A 25831-nucleotide genomic window follows, 5' to 3' on the forward strand; every position below is an offset into this window, starting at 1 on the left:
CGAGAAAGGACGGTTCTTTTATACCTCAATTGAAAGAACCACAACACCACATTACACATCCTATAGTGTGTTGTCGAGCAGCATTGAGTAGCGTTCGATTGCAACTTACCTCTTTCTTTGAAGATGGCGCGAAAGCATGCATTCCGTTTCGACTTTGCATTTCAGATCTAAGCCTGAAGAAATGTCGATGTTCGCCGGAATGAATAGGGTTTGACTAGCTCAGGTAAGGCATTTTATCATCTTTGTATCAGACAGAGCAATCAATGATGCCATGGGTATTTCAAACAGAGGGATTTGATGAGAGGGACGCTTACATAGAGATCACAAAGGGTTTCGACCTGTGCCATGGAAAAGGGGGCATGCAGAATGTCCCTGGTTTCCATCCGAAATATAGCGTGAATTACAAAGTTGCCTACATCATAACAACATTGGCAAAACGTATGCCTATTTCATCTACCACAAAAATATGGGTTCCCATCGAACTGAAAACGCCATTGATATTATATTGTTGTCTAATTGGAATATTTATCAATATTTTCTAACAGTACACAGTCATAATTCCTGCAGTGAACTGATCTCACAGCACACCTATTGAGTGTTGAGAGGATCAACGCGATCTGCCATGTGAAGGCTTTTATTTTATTTATTTCACCTTTATTTAACCAGGTAGGCTAGTTGAGAACAAGTTATCATTTACAACTGCGACCTGGGCAAGACGTAGCAATTCGACACATACAACACAGAGTTGTTGGAATAAACAAAACATACAGTCAATAATACAGTAGAACAAAAGAAAACAAAAAATCTATATACAGTGAGTGCAAATGAGGTAAGTTAAGGAAATAAATAGGCCATGGTGGCGAAGTACTTACAATATAGCAATTAAACACTGGAATGGTAGATCGGCAGACGATGAATGTGCAGGTAAGAGATACTGGGGTGCAAAGGAGCAAAATAAATAAATACCAGTATGGGGATGAGGTAGGTCGATGGACTGTTTGCAGATAGGCTAAGTACAGGTGCAGTGATCTGTAAACTGCTCTGACAGCTGGTGCTTAAAGCTAGTGAGGGAGATGTGAGTCTCCAGCTTCAGAGATTTTTGCAATTCGTTCCAGTCATGGGCAGCAGAGAACTGGAAGGAAAGACGACCAAAGGAGGAACTGGCTTTGGGGGTGACCAGTGAGATATACCTGCTGGAGCGCGTGCTACGAGTGGGTGCTGCTATGGTGACCAGTGAGCTGAGATAAGGCGGGGCTTTACCTAGCAGAGACTTGTAGATAACCTGTAGCCAGTGGGTTTGGCGCCGAGTATGAAGCGAGGGCCAACCAACGAGAGCGTACAGGTCGCAATGGTGGGTAGTGTATGGGGCTTTGGTGACAAAACGGATAGCACTGTGATAGACTGCATCCAGTTTGTTGAGTAGAGTGTTGGAGGCTATTTTATAGATGACATCACCGAAGTTGAGGATCGGTAGGATGGTCAGTTTTACGAGGGTATGTTTGGCAGCATGAGTGAAGGATGCTTTGTTGCGTTATAGGAAGCCGATTCTAGATTTAATTTTGGATTGGAGATGCTTAATGTGAGTCTGGAAGGAGAGAATCACCAGCAGCAAGAGCAACATCATTGATGTATACAGAAAAGAGACTCGGCCCGAGAATTGAACCCTGTGGCACACCCATAGAGACTGTCAGAGGTCCAGACAACAGGCCCTCCGATTTGACACACTGAACTCTATCAGAGAAGTAGTTGGTAAACCAGGCGAGGCAATCATTTGAGAAACCAAGGCTGTCGAGTCTGCCAATAAGAATGTTGTGATTGACAGAGTCGAAAGCCTTGGCCAGGTCGATTAATACGGCTGCACAGTAATGTCTCTTATCGATGGCGGCTATGATGTCGTTTAGAACCTTGAGCGTGGCTGAGGTGCACCCATGACCAGCTCTGAAACCAGATTGAATAGCGGAGAAGGTATGGTGGGATTCGAAATGGTCAGTAATCTGTTTGTTAACTTGGCTTTCGAAGACCTTAGAAAGACAGGGTAGGATGGATATAGGTCTGTAGCAGTTTGGGTCTAGAGTGTCACTGCCTTTGAAGAGGGGGATGACCGCGGCAGCTTTCCAATCTTTGGGAATCTCAGACGATACAAAAGAGAGGTTGAACAGGCTAGTAATAGGGGTTGCAACAATTTCGGCAGATAATTTTAGAAAGAGAGGGTCCAGATTGTCTAGCCTGACTGATTTGTAGGGGTCCAGATTTTGCAGCTCTTTCAGAACATCGGCTATCTGAATTTGGGTAAAGGAGAAATGGTGGGGGCTTTGGTTGGTTGCTGTGGAGGGTGCCGGGCAGTTGACCGGGGTAGGGGTAGCCATGTGGAAAGCATGGCCCGCCGTAGAGAAATGCTTATTGAAATTCTCAATTATAGTGGATTTATCAGTGGTTACAATGTTTCCTAGCCTCAGAGCAGTGGGCAGCTGGGAGGAGATGCTCTTATTCTCCATGGACTTTACAGTGTCCCAGAACTTTTTTGAGTTAGTACTACAGGATGCAAATTTCTGTTTGAAAAAGCTTGCCTTAGCTTTTCTAACTGCCTGTGTATATTGGTTCCTAACTTCCCTGAAAAGTTGCATATCACGGGGGCTATTCGATGCTAATGCAGAACGCCACAGGATGTTTTTGTGCTGGTCAAGGGCAGTTAGGTCTGACGTGAACCAAGGACTATATCTATTCCTAGTTCTAAATTTTTTGAGAGGGGCATGCTTATTTAAGATGCTGAGGAAGGCACTTTTAAAGAATAGCCAGGCATCATCTACTGACGGGATGAGGTCAATGTCATTCCAGGATACCCCGGCCAGGTTGATTAGAAAGGTCTGCTCGCAGAAGTGTTTCAGGAAGCTTTTGACAGTGATGAGGGGTGGTCGTTTGGTCGCAGACCCATTACGGATGCAGGCAATGAGGCAGTGATCGCTGAGATCTTGATTGAAAACAGCAGAGGTTTATTTGGAGGGCGAATTAGTTAGGATGACATCTATGAGGGTGCCCGTGTTTACTGATTTGGGGTTGTACCTGGTAGGTTCATTGATAATTTGTGTGAGATTGAGGGCATCAAGCTTAGTTTGTAGGATGGCCGGGGTGTTAAGAATGTCCCAGTTTAGGTCACCTAGTAGCACAAGCTCAGAAGATAGATGGGGGGCAATCAGTTCACATATAGTATCGAGGGCACAGCTGGGGGCAGAGGGAGGTCTATAGCAAGTGGCAACAGTGAGAGACTTGTTTCTGGAAAGGTGAATTTTTAGAAGTAGAAGCTCAAATTGTTTGGGTACAGACATAGAAAGTAATACATTTTAATCAGTATTGTCTCTCAAAAGTCACAACTTGGCTACATCATACAGCACAAAGAATCATACACAAATTGGACTATTTTGACTCATCTTTTCATAATTTGACTATATTGTTTTACGTTTCAGACATTATAAACTACTTATTATTTTCCTATTGTCTCAGATCTACGCAAGTGCGTATCGCCGTAGTGGCAATTTTGAGATTTGGCGAGAACTTGACATGCAGGTAAAGAACACCTTGTCTCGCAATAAGCAATAAGGCTTGAGGAGGCGCGGTATATAACCAATGAATGACGATAAACCACGGCTAAGGGCTTGCATAAGAACAGCCAATCAGCATTCAGCCAATCAGCAGTCAGGGCTCAAACCATCCAGTTTAGATGGTTAAATAAACACCTTCACAGACATGTTGAAAGACAAACTTCCTGCGTTATGCTGAAAGATACAGCATTAATTCATTTCTGGGGCTGTTTGAAAGCTCCATGGTTTGTTCCAGACGGCATTTCCATGTAAAAAAGCCCCATGAGCACTAACATGTGAGGTTCCTAGAAGCACATCAAATGAAAGCAATGAGTCTGTATTTTGAGAAATTAAGGCATATCTACATTTTTTTTATCGCCGTCCAAAAAAATTGGAATAAGCAAAGGCTTTGATTTCTAGTCAAACAGATGGAAAAGGGGTCTTAGAAAACATCTAGCAGAAAGTATTAGAAATACATCAAAACACAATACTGTTGAAGTAAAGGCCCCTGCCAACTAATATCAACATTTATAGGAATTATTTTGGAATTATTTGCCTTCTGTAAGTTTAAGAAATATTGCCTAGTGTCTTGTCATTCTGTTACCAAAAACCCACATATCTTTAAGATATTTTACAATTTCTTTCCCTGATGAGGACAGAGGAGAATGAAAGCTCACGGAATTAACAAGTAAAGGTAGACCTACCAATATCACTGATATCAATTTGGTTTATGATTTATTAAGTGATTCAAACACATCGTTCTGTTACCAAATCAGTAACTGACAGAATTACAAAAAAAACTCTAACTTTTATTTACCTTTATTTAACTAGGCAAGTCAGTTAAGAACAAATTCTTATTTTCAATGACGGCCTAGGAACAGCGGGGGTTTGAACTTGCAACCTTTCTAACCACTAGGCTACCCTGCCGCCCCTAACAGAATGTCTTGAAACTGAATTGGCTGCAATGGGTATTTATAGTAGTCACAAACCACAGTTGGGTCACCTGCTACTGTCCTCCCTGTTACTGGCATATATTCAGCTCATAACTGTTTACGTTCTCCTTCTGTCACGTGGTGGTCAAACCAAGAGTGTGAAAACAGTCTGGCCACCCCTCCCTCTCTCTCTCCCTGTCTCTCTTCTCTCTCTCTCTCTCTCCAGTTAATGTCACCTCTCTCAGCTATTACTGGCACCTCCCTATGAGCCCCCTCTCTTTCCATTTACTGTAACCAGCCCCTTCACCCACGGAACACTGAGCGACAACGGACATCCATGGATGTTGAAAAGTAGTTGAAAATGTGGTCAGTCCAAATCTAAACCAATCAAGGACAGTACAGTAAAGGAAAGTACTGTACAGTAGCCAGGGTTGGGAAGTAACAGATTACAGATGGCTCCAGACTAACATTTTCCCCTGCTGGCACTGGTGACACTAGGATATTCAGTTGGTTGCACCAGTCCATGATTTGGTCTCACCCCAAAAACAATTGCTGTGTCACACAATAATATATATATATATATTTTTCTATCATCTTCTAAAGTAATTAATTGCTTTATTCAGTGTAAGAGAATCCTGGGATGCTATACAAGATGGTATTTCTTCATATTTTCATGTTGTGATTTGAATGTGCAACCTAATCCAGTGATTGTGATGCATTTTGGGTGAACAATTAGGCTATTGTTATTTTTGATTGTTAAAATAAGGCTCCAGATTTTTCAGATTTCGTTTTTTGTTCAATATAGATGAATTGTCCTGCATCTTTATGTGCACTAATATTGTAGGCACATTTTTTTAGGGCTAGTTTACTACCCGAATAAGAGCAAACTCCAAAAACTTTAGATCGCAATAAATATAATACTCACTGCTTTGAAAAAAAACTTTATTTAACTAGACAAGTCAGTTAAGAACAAATTCTTATTTACAATGACGGCTTACCCCGGCCAATGCTGGGCCAATTGTGTGCTGCCTTATGGGACTTCCAATCACGTTCGGATGTGACAGCCTGGATTCGAACCAGGGACTGCAGTGACAGGTAGTGCATTGAGTTGTATGTTTTTTTGTATAACTTGGCAATCAATGTTTTTTGTTTGTCGTACTTTTAAAGTGAAAAATCAGAGTCTTAGCGTCATTCTGTTACCGAGGAATTGCCCCTATATCTGATTTACTATTTAAAAAATAGCTTGAACCCCCTGGCCCCTGCTGTGTGAGTCACTTCTGGTGCCAGCTTGCAGGCCCGCTACAGTAGTTGTTATGAGATATATTTTCATTCAGTCACACAGACTCAGTCACGAGGCTTAGGCTACACTTAACAGGGTTACTCTCCCTAAAGCCACTAGAGTAGAGAGAGCTGATGTCTTGCTGCTCTCTTTTAATGCAAAACTGGAAACAAAACTGCTTGGTGAGTTTGTAGGCTAGATTAAACTGGTCCACACAAGAAGAGCCATAATGCCTCTGTCACAATTTTGCTTTTGGGATAGGATAACTGACTCGCCTCAAAAAAAGACTAGATGGAAGAGTAATAAGGCATTTTCCTTCATTCACTCCTGGATCATTTCTTACCACAGTCGACCCCAGACTTTTATTTTGAATCCGTAGGGAGATGTATGAGGCCCTCAGGATGTTTGTGAATTTTAATACGTTGCCATACAATTACAATTATTATCATGATGCAGTGAAGAACATGCGTTTGCTGTCTCCACTGTCGTAGTATTATCGAGGGAGAAACACGGACCGATAAGTGAATTGCAAGCCAACACAAAACACCTCTCCATTTTCCCATTTGCTTGAAAAGAACCGCTTGACGTTTTTCTACTCCAGTCATGTGGGCGTTGAGTCTCTATCTTCTACATGTGACGTGAGATGAGAGGTAGTCGAGTAGATTAGCCTGGTGACATAACGTCACGTTATGTGTACTGTAAATTCCCCTCCTGCCATGGTTATTAGTTTGGTATGTTGTATACCATTAGTATGGTATGTTTTGTTCATTCCATGTGTAACTCTGTGTTGCTGTATGTGTCGAACTGCTATGCTTTATCTTGGCCAGGTCGCAGTTGCAAATGAGAAATTGTTCTCAACTAGCTTAAATAAAATTTTAAAAAATGAGAGAGCCTCCCTCAATGGTGGTTTAACAAGGAGCCAAAGCTACATTTACCTTCCTCCCACATTAATAGCTTTTGTCATGCACCACATCAATAGGTAGATAATAACAATAAGGCCTGAGGGGGTTCGGCATATGGCCAATATACCACAGCTAAAGGCTGTTCTTAAGCACGACGCAACGCGGAGTGCCTGGATACAGCTCTTAGCCATGGTATATTGCCCATATATCACAAACCCCCAAGGTGCCTTATTGTTATTATAAAATGGTTACCAATAAAATTAGAGCAGTAGAAAGAAATGTTTTGTCATACCCGTGTGAATACGGTCTGATATACCATGTCTGTCAGCTAATCAGCACTCAGGGCTCAAAGCAACCAGTTTATAATTCTGCATATACAGAATGCATTATGTGCCATGACAATGGCAATGCAGGAGTGCTTTCTAAACAGGCCATCACCACATGAGAGAAGAGGATAACAGAATAGATGGAGCTTAGCGAGGCGTGTCATTGAAGATGGAGGAAGGCATTTTGTCAGCAGAAACAGGACAGGGGGGGATATCATCTCTCCACGGAGAGACCTCCTCCTGCTGCTGGCTCTCTGGAATGACTTCTACAGGCTGTGTGTGTGTGTGTTTGAGAGAGAGAGTGTGTGTGTCTCACTGTGTGCCAGTGTGAGTTTGTGTGAGTGTAGGTTTGCGCAAGTGTGTGTTTGCATTACTGGTTGTGTGTGCGTGGGCACTGCCGGAGAGACCAGGGGCCATGTGCCAAACCCCGGCTGTGGCCCATTGTGAGACCAGCTGGTGTGTGAAGAGGGCCAGCGGTCAGTTCGGTTCCCAACCAGACTGGAGCTGAAGATGTCTATATTTTCTACTATGAAATATAATACCTGCTATGTCTATGATTGGATATAAGGCAGGAACCAGGCCCTATCTCTATATTTTTTCAGCTTTCTATCTCCCCCTCTCTCAGATTTTGTTTTATGAATCATCTCAGTCATCTCAGAGGCACAGAGGAAACATCCACAGCTGTTGTTTGGCTTCCCTTGTCTATCTCAGCCGTGCTGTTTCTGTTTTCGCCTACACCTTGACATTACCGTCAGGATCTAGATGGATTGTTTTTATGTGGAGAGGATCTGGCTGTATGTGTATCTGTGGGGAGAGGTTCTGGGTGTATGTGTATCTGTGGGGAGAGGTTCTGGGTGTATGTATATCTGTGGGGAGAGGATCTTGGTGTGTTCTTATGTGTTGACTTAGCTAATGTGTGCTTGATGGAGCATTGTGTTATTGTTGTTAAAGCACTGTGTTCAGGGTGTGTTGCTACAGCACTGCGTTTAGGCAGGCAAGTGACGCTCATGCTCTCCGAGTTTCAATTTGTGACTATCAGAGGACCAATTGTGTTCCTTCTGGGGCAAGTTTGTCTCTTTCTGATTGGAGACGGACGTGTGACCTCTGTGTCCTTATTGGGGGGAGGGGGGGGGGGGGGGGTTAGTGGTGCAAGGACCAGTTTAGGCCAGCCAGCTTCTCACAATGCTTTGTAGTGGGGGATATATAGTCAGTGCCAGTGGAGATGTCAGTTCATTCATGGTGTTTTTTGCTAAAAAAAACAAGGTTTGGGAAGCCCAATGTATTTTTTTCTTCCATGCCATACTAATTCCACTCAAATCCTACTTTTGAAATGGAGGGCTATCTTAAGTAACCTAGCTTAAGCAGTATTGAACTGAACAAAGAAAAGAGGCCCACATCTCTCTTCAGAATACTGCCAGTGGGTTACCCAGTGGAATTTCAATTCATTACCTTTATTTCCCCCCTTTCAGTAGTGTTTCCCTTTTCCTTTCTGTGCCCCAAGGCAGATTATTTCAGTTTAACCTTCTGTGTCATTCACGCTAGCTCCACTGCACTGGCTCACCGGTGGTGATGGGAAGACCCTTTGAAGATATACTTTGTGTGGGTAAAGTCCTGAGAGAGAGGCTGGGGCTTGGTGGTTCCCTGCCCTGCCCAAGCTCTTGCTCTGAGGGGGAATCAGCCCTCTGACTCGTCAAACCCCCTAAACTCATAATTACGACACTAGGTTCTGGCAATACTTAACCTAGTCTACATACATCGACTCTTAACTTAGACCTGTATCTCTCTTTTTTCTCCTTCTCTCTCGCTCTTTCTCTCTCCTCTTTCTCCTCTCTCTTTCGCTCTCACACTCTGACTCTCTGTGTCTGTCTATCTTTCATAGCTTAATACTTAGCTGTGATGGCTCAGTCTCTACCGCTGCTGTTCGAAAACATCAAGGCTCTCTATTTAGCCTCAAAAGGCTCCAGGGGCCAATTCCACTACAAATTGGAGAACCGTCAACAATTAGCGAGTGCTGTTGTGAGAGCTACGATTAGCATTCGGCATTTGTGTGCCACAGCCTGTGTTTAAATTTACCTGCTACTATAATGACTGCTACTGTTCTTGTTCATTTGGTCATCCAATATGTTCCCCCCCCATTGGGAAAACTAGTTGACAGGGTGGTAAGAATTGGCGGCAGCTGCAAAAGAACGTGGCACAGTGGTGAATGGAGAAGAACATATACCAATATTTTCTGTGGAAAAATGGCACACCAATGATGTTTTTGCTCAAAAATATCCTTAAACGATGCATGTCACGTCACCTCAGGTTTCACTTCACAAACAGGTCCTACTGTGGATGATTAAGCATTTTCTACTGTGTGAAAAACTCTGTCTGTGTGTTCTGTCTGTCTGTCTGTCTGTCTGTCTGTCTGTCTGTCTGTCTGTCTGTCTGTCTGTCTGTCTGTTCACTGTGGTACGTGGGAGAGTTACAGCACAGCTCCCCAACCCCTCCTCTGACCCTGCCCATAGAGAATGTAAACAGACATGACCTAACCCAACCAACTCAGGGCAACAATGCTGTCAAAACTACAGTCAACCTCTACAGGATCAAAGAGTGAATGCGAGGATAGACGGAAGGACGGAGTGGATTATTATTCAAATGTTCCCTATTGCTTGGTAAAGCAGGAATCAGCACCTTCTATTTTAAATAGAAAGTTCTGACAAGGGCAGGATACATCCGAGAGAGAGGAAGGCTTTCATGTCTCAAAAGTAAAAGACAATCCAGTTCCGTTCGAACTTCAAAGCGGAGAAAGAAGGGCAGGAAGGAAGCATTTTCAACAAGGGAGATGTGTCCATCCTGGTCTTTGTACTGTTTCTTATATCTCTCTGTCCACGACCCTGTGGAAATCGAATTAGCATAACACAAAAATCACTATCACAATCTGTCTATTTAAGCTAGAGATATCTGTTGTTTTTGTTGTTGTTGTTGCATGGGCTGCATCTCAATCCACCGCCTCCACAGTGTTTGTCAGACCAGGAGACTTCTGTAGTGTCTGAACACACTACACCCACAAGCCTCACAAAACTCGTCTGTAGGTAGCCCGGTACCAGTTCAAACATTTTTATGGAAGTACTTTACTGCCCCAAAAAAAGGGGGCTAAATATGGGTACGTTAAAAAAAAAAAAAAAAGATATAGAACAGACACTTCAAAAAAAAAAATATTTAACCTTTCTTTAATGATTTATTTATTTACAATGATGGCCTACTCCGGCCAAACCCAGACGAAGCTGGGCCAATTGTGAGCCGCCCTATGGGACTCCCAATCACAGCCGGATGTGTTACAGCCTGGATTTGTACCAGGGCTGTAGTGACACCTCTTGCACTGAGATGCAGTGCCTTAGACCGCTGCACCACTCGGGAGCCCTAACTTCCTTTTGATGTTTTTTTTCACTATCTGTTTTGCCATGTATGAATATGTTATTTAATGCATGTCTATGGGCTAATAGCGTTAAGGGCAGATTCCATGTTTCATCAAATACATTTTATTTATATATATTTTTACAGGGATTCTAAATCAGATAGCTAAATGTTCCTTAAAATAATTCCATATGTTAGCTTAGTAGAAATCTGGGTCCTTAGACCTTATGGGTTAAGCTATTATAGTGCTTACACTTATGGATACATTGTATTGTATGAATTGGTGCGGTACTACTGAAGTTGATCATCCACTTTATTGTATGCAAATGTACTATTCTAATAAAGTTTGACCTCTTTAGGCCTCATCCTGAGCACTGCCAGGTCGGCTTCTAGGGGTCGCTGACGGGACCGGATCCCAGCTGCACCCACCATGACTCCCAGGTCCTCCACCATGACCCCAACCATGAAGCAGTGGCGGCAGCTGGTTCTGGTGGTGATGCTGGCCTGGCTCCTCATCTTCCTGGCCCTGCTCTCCCACTTCCTGGACCCCCGGGATGTGGATCTCCGCTCGCCCTCCTCGCTCACCCACACCGAGACCCGCCGTCTGGCCTCCATCCAGGGTAGTCCATCGGGCATCAGGGCTTCTCCTCTTGAGGTGACATCCTCATCTTCACCCGCCAACCAGGATCCCAGCCACAGCCAACAGGTTAAAAAGGAGCCCCTGGAGCTGAGCCAGAATGGTGACTTGGTGGTCTGGAAAAAGGTGAGCGACCAGGAGGAGAGGGTGTATCAGGAAAGGGAAGAGAAGATAAGGAGGGAGAGACTGAGAAGGAGGAGGAGGAAAGGGAGCATGTCCAGGGCTGAGCAGCGGGGCAGAGACGGCTACTATTTATCCCAGTCCAAGGTAGTGGTCCAGCAGCTGCGAAAGGGAATTGCCTCAGCGGGAATGCTCGCTCCACACCTGCAGAAGTCCATGAGGGACTACCTGAATCTCAACAGGCATCACGTGGCCTACAGGGGGCAGCGCAGGGGTAGGCAGAGCGGGAGGGAGGTACTCTGTGAACTGAAGGAGCAGGCCAGGTTGAGGACACTGGATGGGACAGAGCAACCCTTCTCTGGGCTGGCCTGGGACAGGCTAGTGCCCCCACGACCTCTGGAGCAGCTTTGGGGCCAGGGGTCAAAGTTCAAGTCGTGTGCGGTGGTCACCTCGGCCGGGGCTATCCTCAACTCTTCCCTAGGGAGAGAAATTGGTGAGTGCTGTAGGACAGGTGATACACTTTTTTCCAAACATCGGCAGTATTTATAACGTAACTGTTAGCTCCATGTAAATAAAGACACTGCTGCCAAGTTATGGTACAAATCCAGACGAAAGTAAAGCTCAAACTAAGTTTATTACACCCAGCAGGATGTTGCAACTGCATAACACAACATACAAGTCACACAATCACATATTTATACCTTTCAACTGGGCAAAGTCATCTCCTGGTATGTCTAAGATAAACAGATTCTCTGTTGCTGGGCAGGAACTAAGTCTGTTTGTAGTGTCGTGGCCCGGCCTGAACACAGAACTTCCGTGTGTGTGTGTGTGTGTGTGTGTGTGTGTGTGTGTGTGTGAGAGTGATAAGGCTTCAGTTGGAGTGTTGTTGGGTTGGGACCCTTTGACCCCCCCCCCCCCCCCCCCCCCCCCCCCCTTCCAGAGGTCTCTTCTCTATTCAACTGTTGTCCTCACCTCGATGTTGACTTCCACATCTCTCCTGATTTAGTTCCATTGAGACTAACCTAGCTTATCAGGAACTAACTAACTAACTACTTCCTTAAAAAATATTTATGGCAAAGGAAGAACATGTCTGGACAGACAGACACTGTCTGTACTTCAAATCAAACTTTATTTGTCACATGCGCCGAAGAAAACAAGTGTAGACTTTACTGTGAAATGCTTATTACTTCACTGCGATATTACACACACGCTTCAAAATCCTAAGTAATAACAAGTTAGTACTACTAATCAGACTGATTCTACAGGTATACAAGTTATTACAACTAATTGGCTGGTTGTCAGACTAGTCTTCATCACTGCATAAGTGTATTGCTTTGGTAGGTTTGATTTACCCTTAGAATTGAACTGGCCTCTACCCTTACAGTGCAGCAGAGCTCTGATGCTGGGAAGTTCCTCACACATATAGAAATCGCTCCGGCATTCAGTGCACGTGAATGGGAACGCTGACTGACTCTACGGGATCTTTAGACCACTCTACTTTGTATTCATTCAGTAGCCTTTCGTGTTGATACCATCAGATTGGCTTGTCACTCCTCATGGATTTGTTCATTTGATGTGATGAGTAGCCTGCGTGTCCTTGAAATGAGGAGGAAGAGCCATGACAGTAATGCAGGCACCTTTTAGAAATGAGACTTCAGCCGGTAACATAAGACCTCCAAAGAAAAGGGTTTGCTGCTCTCTAGTGTTGGAGTTAAGTTAGTGATTCATAAGCGTCATGATAAGCATAATATTATGGTTTACCTGGACGAGATATACACTGAAAGAAAATATAAACGAAACATGCAACCATTTCAAAGGTTTTACTGAGTTACATATAAGGAAGTCGGTCAATTGAAATCAATTCATGAGGCCCTAATCTATGGATTTCACATGACTTGGAATATAGATATTCATCTGTTGATCAGAGATGCCTGAAAAAAAAGAATGTAGGGGTGTGGATCAGAAAACCAGTTAGTATCTGGTATGACCACCATTTGCCTCATGCAGCACAACACATCTCCTTCTCATAGAGTTGATCAGGCTGTTGATTGTGGCCTGTGGGATGTTGTCCCACACCTCTTCAATGGCTGTGCTGGATATTGGCTGGAACACGCTGTCGTACAAGTTGGTCCAGAGCATCCCAAACATGCTCATTGAGGGACCTGTCTGGTGAGTATGCAGGCCATGGAAGAACTGGGACATTTTCAGCTTCCAGGAATTGTGTACAGATCCTTTCGACATGGGACCATGCATTATCATGCTGAAACATGAGGGGATGGCGGCGGATGAATGGCACGACAATGGGCCTCAGGATCTCATCACGGTATTTCTGTGCATTCAAAATTGCAATAGATAAAATGCAATTGTGTTCGTTGTCCATACCATAACCCCACCTCCACCATGGGCCACTCTGTTCACAACGTTGACAGCAAACCGCTCGCCCACACGACGCCAAACACGCTGTCTGCCATCTGCCCGGTACAGTTGCCAAGAGAGTGCATAGCCGTCATCAAAGCAAAGGGTGGCTACTTTTAAGAATCTGAAATATAAAATATATTTAGATTTGTTTAACACTATTTTGGTTACTACATGTTTCCATATGTGTTATTTCATAGTTTTGATGTCTTCACTATTATTATACAATGTAGAAAATAGTAAAAATAAAGAAAACCCCTGGAATGAGTTGGTGTGTGTAAACTATTGACTGGTACTGTGTTTTATATACAGTGCCTTGCGAAAGTATTCGGCCCCCTTGAACTTTGCGACCTTTTGCCACATTTCAGGCATCAAACATAAAGATATAAAACTGTATTTTTTTGTGAAGAATCAACAACAAGTGGGACACAATCATGAAGTGGAACGACATTTATTGGATATCTCAAACTTTTTTAACAAATCAAAAACTGAAAAATTGGGCGTGCAAAATTATTCAGCCCCCTTAAGTTAATACTTTGTAGCGCCACCTTTTGCTGCGATTACAGCTGTAAGTCGCTTGGGGTATGTCTCTATCAGTTTTGCACATCAAGAGACTGAATTTTTTTCCCATTCCTCCTTGCAAAACATCTCAAGCTCAGTGAGGTTGGATGGAGAGCATTTGTGAACAGCAGTTTTCAGTTCTTTCCACAGATTCTCGATTGGATTCAGGTCTGGACTTTGACTTGGCCATTCTAACACCTGGATATGTTTATTTTTGAACCATTCCATTGTAGATTTTGCTTTATGTTTTGGATCATTGTCTTGTTGGAAGACAAATCTCCGTCCCAGTCTCAGGTCTTTTGCAGACTACATCAGGTTTTCTTCCAGAATGGTCCTGTATTTGGCTCCATCCATCTTCCCATCAATTTTAACCATCTTCCCTGTCCCTGCTGAAGAAAAGCAGGCCCAAACCATGATGCTGCCACCACCATGTTTGACAGTGGGGATGGTGTGTTCAGCTGTGTTGCTTTTACGCCAAACATAACGTTTTGCATTGTTGCCAAAAAGTTCAATTTTGGTTTCATCTGACCAGAGCACCTTCTTCCACATGTTTGGTGTGTCTCCCAGGTGGCTTGTGGCAAACTTTAAACAACACTTTTTATGGATATCTTTAAGAAATGGCTTTCTTCTTGCCACTCTTCCATAAAGGCCAGATTGTGCAATATACGACTGATTGTTGTCCTATGGACAGAGTCTCCCACCTCAGCTGTAGATCTCTGCAGTTCATCCAGAGTGATCATGGGCCTCTTGGCTGCATCTCTGATCAGTCTTCTCCTTGTATGAGCTGAAAGTTTAGAGGGACCGCCAGGTCTTGGTAGATTTGCAGTGGTCTGATACTCCTTCCATTTCAATATTATCGCTTGCACAGTGCTCCTTGGGATGTTTAAGGCTTGGGAAATCTTTTTGTATCCAAATCCGGCTTTAAACTTCTTCACAACAGTATCTCGGACCTGCCTGGTGTGTTCCTTGTTCTTCATGATGCTCTCTGCGCTTTTAACGGACCTCTGAGACTATCACAGTGCAGGTGCATTTATACGGAGACTTGATTACACACAGGTGGATTGTATTTATCATCATTAGTCATTTAGGTCAACATTGGATCATTCAGAGATCCTCACTGAACTTCTGGAGAGAGTTTGCTGCACTGAAAGTAAAGGGGCTGAATAATTTTGCACGCCCAATTTTTCAGTTTTTGATTTGTTAAAAAAGTTTGAAATATCCAATAAATGTCGTTCCACTTCATGATTGTGTCCCACTTGTTGTTGATTCTTCACAAAAAAATACAGTTTTATATCTTTATGTTTGAAGCCTGAAATGTGGCAAAAGGTCGCAAAGTTCAAGGGGGCCGAATACTTTCGCAAGGCACTGTATAAATATAAAATTAAAAAAATTAGAGTACAGACCATTGAATGAGACAAACGTTTTTGAGGAGATAATTATAAAAATACAATTTTATTTATTTTCATTTTAATAAGACATGAAAATGCAATGAAATGAAGGTTATTTGTTTATGTAAAAATCTAAATGTGAAATTCTTGGGGGAGTCCCGAGAAATTCTGGCTGAAAAAATGTGGTCCCCACTGAAAAGCTTTAAATACCACTGCACTCGAGCGAGACATTCACTAACAACATTACTTATGCTTGTAGATAAACCATGCCGTTTTCATGGTGCTGTTTCGTGGGTGATGCATACAGCTTATGTCCATACCCTGTACTCAGATTCCCATGAGGCTGTGCTTCGCTTCAACGCTGCTCCTACAGATGGCTATGAGAATGACGTGGGCAACAAGACCACCATCCGCATCATCAACTCTCAGGTAGGTCGCCCACTTCTCCTCCTGTGACTTTTCTTTAGTACTCAGGACCACCTATTGATTTACAGTGGAATCACTGACACACTGCCTTATGAAAATGATTTGAGTTGATCTAGAGCTGAGTGAAACCACTAGTCAGATCACTAAAGACAGTCTTTCCCAGCACTACCACGCTTATCTAGTCAATCATTGATGATACACCTATCATTTGGGAGAGGGCAAGTTGGCGTATGGGATCTGTACATGTGGACTCTAGGTGAGATGTACTCGTATTGCTTGCCTCATTTACATTTAGCCTGGGGTGCTGGAGAGCAGTACAGCAATCAGTAATTTGTCTCCCTGCAGATACTTGCCCGGCCCAGGCATCGCTTCACCACCAGCTCTTTGTATAAGGGTATGACACTGGTGGCCTGGGATCCTGCACCGTACTCTGTGGACCTGCCCAGGGTAGGTCTCTCTGCTCTTTCTCTCTCACTGTCAGTCACGCGCTGTAGTGTGCGTGTGTGTGTGTCATTAATGACTTCTTAATCATCTTCTGGTTCATCTTAGGGAAAGTCTGGTGCAGAGGGAGTAAGCAAACATCGCCGTTGTGGCCTTAAGCAAAGCACTTAACACCCTACAATTGTTCCAGGAGCACTGTAGCCGACCCACTGCTTCCAGCCCCTCTGGTGGTGTGTCTTGTGAGAGAGACAATAAGCACTCATTTCCATTCTAAATGGACAATAAAATGCCTCATATTTTATAAAAGTCATCTTAAGGTTTTTACTGAATAATTCAGAAAGTGTCTGTGTGTTTAGATTCAGGTTTCTGGTATGTAGCTCAGACAGGCCCCTTCCTGAGATCCTGTTAGCGGTAGTGGTCATGCTAACATTCTAGCAGAGGCTTTTCTCCAGTGCAACTAACAGTCAGTTAACCAACCAACGGGACCTTATAGAGACAGGTGTGTGCCTTAACAAATCATGTCAAATCAATTGAATTTACCTCAGGTGGACTCCAATCACTTTGTAGAAACATCTCAAGTCTCATAGCAAAGGGTCTGAATACTTATGTAAATAAGGTATTTCTGTTTTTAAGGTTTAATACATTTGCTAGAATTTCTAAAAAACTGTTTTCACCTTGTCATTATGGGGTATTGTGTGTAGATTGCTGAGGAAAATGTTTTATTTAATCCATTTTAGGATAAGGCTATAACATAACAAAATGTGAAAAAAGTTGTTTTTTCCGAAGGCACGCTATATGGAGAACAATGTAATAATGTGTTTTACATGACCTCTGCTGTCTGCCACACACATTGGCATGGCATTAGTTCAAATACAGATTGGACACACACACACACACACACACACATTCATAAGGCCAATGATCAAGGGCTGCATGCTAATCAAGGTAATCTAATGGCATCCACTTTCAAAATGAAAGTCATTGTTTGTATTTGTGTGCTTTTGTTTGTGTGCACATGCATGCGTGTGTGTTTGTGCGCTCGCAGTAGAGCATGTGTGTTTTTGTATAGCCTACTGTACTACATGCACCCAATATGTACGGACGGTTGAACACATTCATTGGGACTTTTAGCAAGACATTTGCTCCAGGCCCAGAATACATATGAAACAAATTGCTGTTCTTTATCTGATGCTTAAAAGGCATAATTTACTCAATTTTGCCTCATGTTATCTCGACTGTTTGAAGAACCAGAGAGTTAACACTGTATCTGTCACCTAGCAGCTTAATGTTACCGGGTGTCAGAACAAAGGCTGATGTTTTCACTCTGCGGTCAAAGCATCCCCACATTTATTGAGCAGATTACCTCTGTCAAATTCTGGCACCATATTCCCTATTTAGTGCCCTTGTACTGTAGGGAATGAATGCAAAATAAAATGAACTTCCAGAATAGAAAGTTAATTAAAGCATATCTGCTGAAGTCATTCATCAATACCTCCATTACACCTGCTATGGGTGCGGGGGAACGAGTATTTGGTGTAACAAACCTTGACATTAAAAGGTTGGTCTCTCGTCATATTTTCAAGGGAAATATCCTGACTTTGTCCCCTGAATCATGGATTTAACTGACTCTTGTGTAAGCAGTGGTGTATGACAAGAACATGAATTTGTACAACATTTTAGCTTGGGGCGTTGGGATTCCTGTGGGGATGTCGTGAGTCAGTCAGTATGGTGGTGATGGATTCAAGCAAACCTGCATCACAATATTGGCACAATAGCTGTAGCTATTTTAACATGCATTCTTTCCCGTAGTCAAATAAAAGCATAGTACTAATACTCATTTTAGGTGCTCTGGAAATACATTAGCAGGTAGACTGCTCCGTAGCAGGCTGCTGTGCTGCCGGAGTAGTTTGATTTTTAACAAAGACACCGTGTCAACACTGCGGTGGCAGCAGTGAGTCTGACACTCGGCAGATGCTGTCATGATTGTGCTGACCCGGAGTAGCAGCGTTCTAGTTCAGATAGCGTTAATAAAGATGCTTGGCGCTGACTGCAGTCTCCTCTTCTCTTCAGTGGTACAGGAACCCAGACTATGACCTGTTCACCCCGTACGAGGAACGCCGGCGGCTCCACCCCACACAACCGTTCTACATCCTCCACCCCAAGTTTATCTGGCAGCTGTGGGACGTGATCCAGGGGAACACCCAGGAGAACATCCAGCCTAACCCCCCGTCCTCTGGGTTCATAGGTGGGCAAGCGCCTCTGATCATCCACCCGAGCACCCCACCCATCCACTTATCGGTTTGACCGCTGTGCCTGAAATGGTACCCTGTTCCCTATGACAGGAACACGCTTCAGCCAACGTGCATCGAATTCACAAAACTTTATTAACTATTGAGATGCAGCACATACTGCAGGCCTAGTTCAGAACACATATGGTGGTATCCTTGGTTCAATGAGACGAGCAGGCTTTAAGTAAATGGCAGCCAGAAGGATGCATGTTTTTTTTAGTTTTTTTTTGTTGCTTTAGTGAGTGAGATCTGCGATTTCTCAAAGGTAAAAATATAACAAAGAGCTTTAATTGTTATTCCGTGTGTGTTCAACCTCAACATCTATTTACAAGGTTACACAGTCAAGAGGGCACAGGTGCTCAATAACAATTGGCATTCCAGGAAGTCAATCATGGATTTTCTAAACAAATACTAATTTTCAAGGTAGCCTGGTGGGTAGGAGCGTTGGGCCAGTAACCGAAAGGTTGCTGGATCAAATCCCAGAGCTGACAAGGTACAAATCTGTCATTCTGCCCTTGAGAAAGGCAGTTACTCCACTGTTCCCCGGGCGCCGATGACGTAGATGTCAATGTAAAGCAGCCCCACGCACCTCTCAGATTCAGAGGGGTTGGGTTAAATGTGGAAGACACATTTCAGTTGAAGGCATTCAGTTGTACTGACCAGGAATCCCCCTTTGTTTTGGAAGGGCAGAGCGGTGAGACATGAGAAATTATGTGAATATTAGGGGTAAGATTATGGCAAGGCAAAAAAAAAGGCATCTATACCATTCGAAACCTGCGTAAATATTACCTCTCACACATGGACCAAAAGCACGGAGGAGAGTCCAGAAAGAACAACATTCATTCCTGTGTTGTTTTTTCCCCGCTTGTTTTGTTCTCTTACGACATAGACCCCGTGGCAATTCCTGGAATCCCAGCAGGAGGGCTTGAGGGGGCTGTGTCGTCCTGAGCACGTTACTGCGCTACCACCACACACGCACAGAAAGAGAACACACACTCACTGCCAGCAGCAGGACTCAGTGAGGCAGACCATGACTCACAGAAGGATTTTATTTGGGTTGCAGTCCATTTTATTTAACTGTTTTTGGGTTACAGTTTATTAGGCAGTGAGAGGCAGTGCTGTTCAGTTTGTCATGTTGATAAAGACAAGCAAGTGCCGTATGATGGCTACAGCCAGCCACTATGTGGCAGCCCAATGGGGTGCCAGGCTGTTTGACTGCCTGCTGGGAGCTTTAGACTTGTAGATTGAGGAACATGTCAACATGCAAAGCCAGATACTGCATGACTCAACACTACAGACACAGAAAGATGGTAACTTTAACAGGTTGCGGCTTTCGTACAACCCCTGGCTGTCATCCCGACATGCAAATATTGGTTGGATCAACACTGTTTCCACATTGTCATAACTGTAAACAACCTTTCAGTCAACTGACAATTGAACATTGTCATGATCTCTTTTGCCCAATGGGATGATGGCTTCAAGAGTGCAAGACAAGTGTTGCAAACATGAACACTTTCTGTTACACTTCTCCAACTGTTTCTGGTTTATTACCCTCCCCACCCTGCAGTGAAATGGAAAATCCCTTCACATTGTTGCCATACGTTTAATACCAGTTTCGGTTGTAATTGCTAATTACTAGCCAGTTTTACACAGATCACCCAGGTGCATCATTTATAAAAAAAATTCTTATATGATAGTTGGAATCCACAGCTATATAGTGATTTCATATATAGTGATATATATTGATTTAGCAACTTAGTGTGATCTAGAAATGATCATGATTGTGTGTGATTTACACCCTTCGACATGTGTATAAACATTGTGATTGTTCTTCCTATTGTTTCAAGAACTAATGGTATGCTGAAATGTAGAATAAAAACTCAGCAAATAAATGAGGCCCGAGGTGATTTGATCTCACAGATGAGGTACAAAGCATTCAGCTTCACCGGCATCATTCACATAGCTGCTTTAGAACAAATGAATAGATGGACTGTCTGTTATTGCTGTTATATGACAGCACACTGTAACAGTTATGACAAAATACTTTTTTGAACTGTAACAGTAATGACAACACTAAAGCCACTGCAGTCTTAATACAACTCTGGTCTCTATCGACGTAACACATGTAACAATATGATAACGGAAGTTGAGGAAAAATACACATTTTGTTTTTAAGTAAACAACACCACACTGTTGCGTTTTCTCACGGCAAGACTTGACAGGAATTTATATCTACACCTTTACTGAGTGACAAAGTAACAGTTGACCATCTCTATGGGTTGGGGTGGTTGACACACCTTCTATAACATGGATCATCAACTAGATTCAGCTGCGGGCCGATGCGCGGATGGTCGGGGGGCCAGAACATAATTACTGCCAATTGACAGCAAGAAGTCCAAACAGATATAACGTTTACTAAAGCATAATCATTTCTAAACAGATTTCCAAACTTAAATCAATTTCCGTTGATTTCATGTTCTTACAGTCTCATATCCAACGACAAAAATACCACACAAAAAAAATAATATATTATTATTTATATTTGCCATGAACTTGGGGGGCCAAATAAATCCACCCGCAGGCCGCCAGCTGGGGTCCCCTGTTCTATAAGATACAGTGTAGTTTCTGGGGTGATGACGTGGAATAGATCACTTTGTTCGTAGAAGATATTGATAGTTCTCTGTCTGGGTAACGTTGTGGATTAGATCACTGACTGTGTGTTTAGAAGAGTTCTCTGGTGACACAACGTCGTGATGGATCATTTATGGATCATTTATGGGTAGTCTGTTGTTGAGGCGTTCTCATGATGACAAATCACTATGGGGAGTTGTTGGGTGATGCCACATGATATATCACTGTGTAGACTGAGTTTTTGGGCGACACCACATGACAAATGCCAGGGATAACACCATATCCTCTAGAGTTCTCGGTGGTGATCACTGGATAGCGTTTGTCACGTGGGGGAAAAGGGGGGTGGGTTGAGAGGGGCTTCGGGGGGTACGCGGCTGTCCACAGGAGGTGATCTCTTGGTTGGGGTCTGGGCTGGTCTGTTCGGAGACGGGGGTGGTGACTTCACGGTTGTTAGTGCTGCACTCCACCGTGTGGTTGTGGTTATGGTGGTTGGCGCCGGTGGAGAGCTGGGGCGTGAGGGCTATGTTGTTACTGTGGCCCCGGCGGTTGAGCTGGATGACGGTGGTCTTGGAGGGCATGGAAGAGACGCCGTTCTCAGAACTGGGCCGCTTGCAGTGGAACAGGATCAGGAAACACCTGTAGAACTGCAAGGGAGGGACAAAGAGAGTGTGTGTGTGTGTGTGAGAGAGAGAGAGGGTGTGTGAGAGAGAGGGTGTGTGTGAGATGGGGGGGTGATGAGGGGGGTGTGTATGATAGGGGGGAGTGTGCGTTGCAAAATAAAGTTACACGTTATTCAATCGTTGCACCCATAGTGCTTGCGTGTGCTAACGAGCATCTGCGTTGGCAGGCGCTAAAATAGAAGTTGCTTCTATTTGTGACGCCAAACGCGATGCAAGTCCTGCCTCTCCCATCTCCTCATTGGCTTTTAGAAGCATATACCCACGTGGGTGATTGAAAGATGAACTGAGATCGGTTGGTCGGCTGTGGTAATACACCTTATTATGAAGGTTAGTTATTATGAAAGTTAGATGCCAATTGCCATATAAAGTCCAAAGAAGAAAAAGCCTGGAAGAAGGAGAGACGACTAGAAACGATTCGGTTGACTGTTTTATGTGTGGATTAATTGGTGGAGTATAGGACCTTGTGCATTTCAGGTAAAATAACAACTCAATGTTTATATCCCAGGACAAATTAGCTAGCAACAACAAGCTAGCTAGCTAAATTGCCATAAATGTTTAATGCTTTTCGACCTGTCCCCAAATTAATATAATTGGTTCAGAGTTTTGATACTTCAACCTGCGTTAGATTGCAGTATGAGCTGTAATGAATTCATCTTTGCCCTTTTTGTTTTGATTAAAGGCATTGTCCTGATGATGTCGCTGTGCGAGGAGGTCCATGTCTATGAGTACATCCCTTCTCTGCGTCAGACAGACCTGTGCCACTACCACGAGCACCACTACGACCCAGCCTGCACCCTTGGGGCGTACCACCCCCTGCTCTTTGAGAAGCTACTGGTCCAGAGGATGAACAGCGCCTCCCAGCACGACCTCAAAACCAAGGGCAAGGTCACGCTGTCGGGGTTCAGCGCGATCAACTGTGGGCCATGACCCCTGACCTTTGACGACCTATGGCCATCAAGAGACAGAGAGTGCCGATACTAATCAAGCGACTGAAGAGGCTAAGTTGAGTCAGCACAGTCGTCCGTGGGCCATGATCTGGCTTTTGACCTTTGACCTGGGCTGCTGTCTGGAAAATCAGGATGAAAGTGAAGAGGAGGAGAGCGTTGCCACTACTAATCAATCTTAGGCTGTAGAGGCTAAGCGAGCGTGCTTGAGAACTGCCTTTGTCACAATGGATAGTGTCAATTGTTGAAAGGAGGAGGGGGGGGGGGGGGGGGCGTTTAGGGAATGTGGATATCATGTTGTTGTATTGTGTAATGAAGTAGTCCTTCAGGGATGTATTCCTACTGGAGAGATGGGTCATCTTTTTAAGGTAATTGTTCTTGTGACACAATGTTGTACATGAGAGAGGTCTGGGTATGAATGTGGAAAAGTGATCTATAGATTCAAATATTGAACATCGGTCAAAGGCATGTTTTTCTGATTCAACGAATGAGGTGCATTGTCATGTTTAGAAACATTGAAATAGAAATAGAAAACATGCAGTGTAAAGGGTTTTACTTGCGAGGGTAAGTTTGAATTTAAGCAGTTCAAAAAGCATGTTGTGTTTCTTTTTGGTAAAAAAATAATATTGCAGACCTCATTTGAGAAATTCAGGGATAGTAGTGTATGTAGGTCTATGAGGGAAAACAACCACTTTTCACTTTCTGTTGTTGTTGCATGAACCAGTCAACCTAACCACTGATCTGTGTGTATGTGAGTAAGGAACTGAAACTTTCTTATCAGTGTTCTCCTGTCCTCTGTACGTACGCTATTTAAAGTTACTGTACCTCAACGACCAGATGGTCAAACTGACAGCTGTTACTTTTCCTGGCCTTGATATGATTCTACAGCCACACTGTAAATATACTGTAAATGTGGTTTGTTTGCCTGTAGAAGTCTGGTCAAGTGTAATGCAATGAATGTAGCTATGAATAGTTTGAGGCACATTTATAAAAAATAAAAAATAAAAACCTTTATTTAACTAGGCAAGTCGGTTAAGAACAGATTCTTATTTACAATGATGGCCTACCCTGGCCAAGCCTGGTGTGCGCCGCTCTATGGGACTGTAGTGACGCCTCTTGCACTGAGATGCAGTGCCTTAGACCGCTGCGCCACTCGGGAACGCAGCGGTCTAAGGCTTTTGGCAACGGTGATATAGACTTGATAACGTGCCAAATGTTCCCTGTGTGAAGTTTACTGTTAGTTAACACTACGTCTTCTCGGAGTTAACCACTACAAAAACAAAGCAGAGGCCTCAGCTTGGAATGATATAAATGGACAGAATGTCCTTACATTCACTTGTTTGTTTTATATTGGGCATGGAATGCACCAAACACAGCAATACAAATGTCATTTTCCTTTGGAATGATTTTTTTTGAGAAGTGTTTGCTAATCTACTGTTGAGGGTAAACACTATAATATTCACACCTTTTAGGGTCTTTAAACAAAAATCATGTTGTTTTTACAGATACATTTTCTATAGCCAGAATCAGTTTGTACTGAACATAATTTGTTAGTTTGTATAAAATTTGTATTTCTTTTCCATTGTTTTCTACTTAAACTGTTGTGAATAAAGATATTGTACTTGCCTTGTGATTTGACCATTGTCTAACTAGCTGTTTAACTACATATCCCACAATTCAAGTGGCAAGGGCTGTATCTCAATTGCTTAAAAATGTATTACCTGCTCGTCTCCTCCCTTTGATTAAAAACACTTGACTAGTGTAAGAAACAATGTTGGAAGCTCGTCATTGGGCTGGCTTTCATCTGGTCACGTCTTTCACATCAACGTAACGAAGGAGGTGAGGTGAGTAGAGGACACATTTTTGGTTTAGGTTCTGCTCACCTGTTTGTTCATGAGTATATAGATGAGGGGGTTGATGACGGTACTACTCTTAGCCATGATGGAGGGCACCACAGTCACGATGGGGGTGATAAGGCCCGGGTGTCCAAAGGTGGCCATCATGGCGATCACGCCGTAGGGCATCCAGCACAGCAGGTAACACACCACCGTGGTGATCACCATGAACAGGATGTGGAACTCTCTCCGCCGCGCCGCCGACTTACGGATCCGCCCCACCTGGGAGGAAATGATCATACATAAAGTTGTGCATAAATGCATGTCCTGAGAGGCCAATCACATAGGAGGATGTAGAAGGACATACAAGGTCTTGTTACAATACTTAAGAGAAATGTAATTTCCTTCCTTCACTGCTTAGGCTAATCAATGTTTACATTTGTATTTTATATTTAAAAAAGCCTCCTTTCCCTCCTTGACATAGGCTAATCAGTGTCATACTTATCACCAATACTTTAAAAAAAAACATCCTTCCTTGTGATAGGCTAATCACTGTTTCAATTGTTTTAATAATGAAGACTTTTCCCTTCCTTCCCTAATTTACTTTAAAACAGGACTGGTTGAGTGAAGTAGGGTTTCCAGTTCACTACCTTTTACTTATCCTGTCATGTCACATCAGTTATTGCTTAATCTTCCAGGAAGGCAGAGTGCTTTTCAAAAAGTATTCCAATAGGGCCACGCAAGTCGAAACACTTACAATCTCATTACCAGGCCAGACCTGTCTGATCGGAGTGTTCTGAAACACCTGTAGCCTTAAGATTCATCCCAGCTGAGAAAAAAAAAACAACTGCCTAATTATCTAGTAACAAGATGTTTTCTTTCTAGGATATTAGTCTTAATTGCAGTGGAGGAAAGGGAATCAAGTGTTAAAAAAAAACACTAAAAAAACACCATCTGTCCAATGAACACAGTCTTAATCATGTAAAAGTAGTGTTCAGTGTCTCTCTTTGCGCACACTCTCTCCTACTCTCTACTCTCAATCCTACCAATCCGTA

General features: G+C 43.3%; 2 protein-coding genes across 3 annotated transcripts in view; one reads left to right on the top strand and one right to left on the bottom strand.

The window, feature by feature from the left end:
* On the top strand, positions 1 to 23151 carry LOC139413017 (beta-galactoside alpha-2,6-sialyltransferase 2-like). 2 transcript variants are annotated; one of them, XM_071159987.1, is made up of 6 exons: positions 1 to 223; positions 10770 to 11660; positions 15863 to 15960; positions 16303 to 16404; positions 18469 to 18643; positions 22677 to 23151. In XM_071159987.1, the coding sequence occupies exons 2-6, from the start codon at positions 10841 to 10843 to the stop codon at positions 22922 to 22924; spliced, it is 1443 nt and encodes a 480-aa protein (XP_071016088.1). In that variant the 5' UTR covers positions 1 to 223; positions 10770 to 10840; the 3' UTR covers positions 22925 to 23151. The 2 variants fall into 2 exon arrangements, with proteins under 2 accessions (XP_071016088.1, XP_071016089.1); XM_071159988.1 differs by lacking the exon at positions 22677 to 23151 and adding an exon at positions 19576 to 19668.
* Positions 21120 to 25831, bottom strand: part of LOC139413018 (parapinopsin-like) — a 22019-nt gene continuing 17307 nt past the window's right edge. Inside the window, exons 3-4 of the mRNA XM_071159989.1 lie at positions 24825 to 25058; positions 21120 to 21961 (exon numbers count right to left, since the gene is read on the bottom strand). Coding sequence (XP_071016090.1) covers positions 21623 to 21961; positions 24825 to 25058 — 573 coding nt within the window. The 3' untranslated portion in view covers positions 21120 to 21622. The remainder of the gene's footprint in view (positions 21962 to 24824; positions 25059 to 25831) is intronic.

Source organism: Oncorhynchus clarkii, chromosome 7, assembly GCF_045791955.1.
Source record: "Oncorhynchus clarkii lewisi isolate Uvic-CL-2024 chromosome 7, UVic_Ocla_1.0, whole genome shotgun sequence".
NCBI classification, from domain to species: Eukaryota; Metazoa; Chordata; class Actinopteri; order Salmoniformes; family Salmonidae; genus Oncorhynchus; species Oncorhynchus clarkii.

Excerpts from the sequence above, each read along its gene's own strand:
- LOC139413017 (XM_071159987.1), top strand. The coding sequence starts at position 10,841 with ATGACTCCCAGGTCCTCCACCATGACCCCAACCATGAAGCAGTGGCGG. Across the intron at positions 15,961-16,302 it reads TCCGCATCATCAACTCTCAG|ATACTTGCCCGGCCCAGGCA; the intron begins GTAGGTCGCCCA and ends GTCTCCCTGCAG. Across the intron at positions 18,644-22,676 it reads CCCGTCCTCTGGGTTCATAG|GCATTGTCCTGATGATGTCG; the intron begins GTGGGCAAGCGC and ends TTTTGATTAAAG.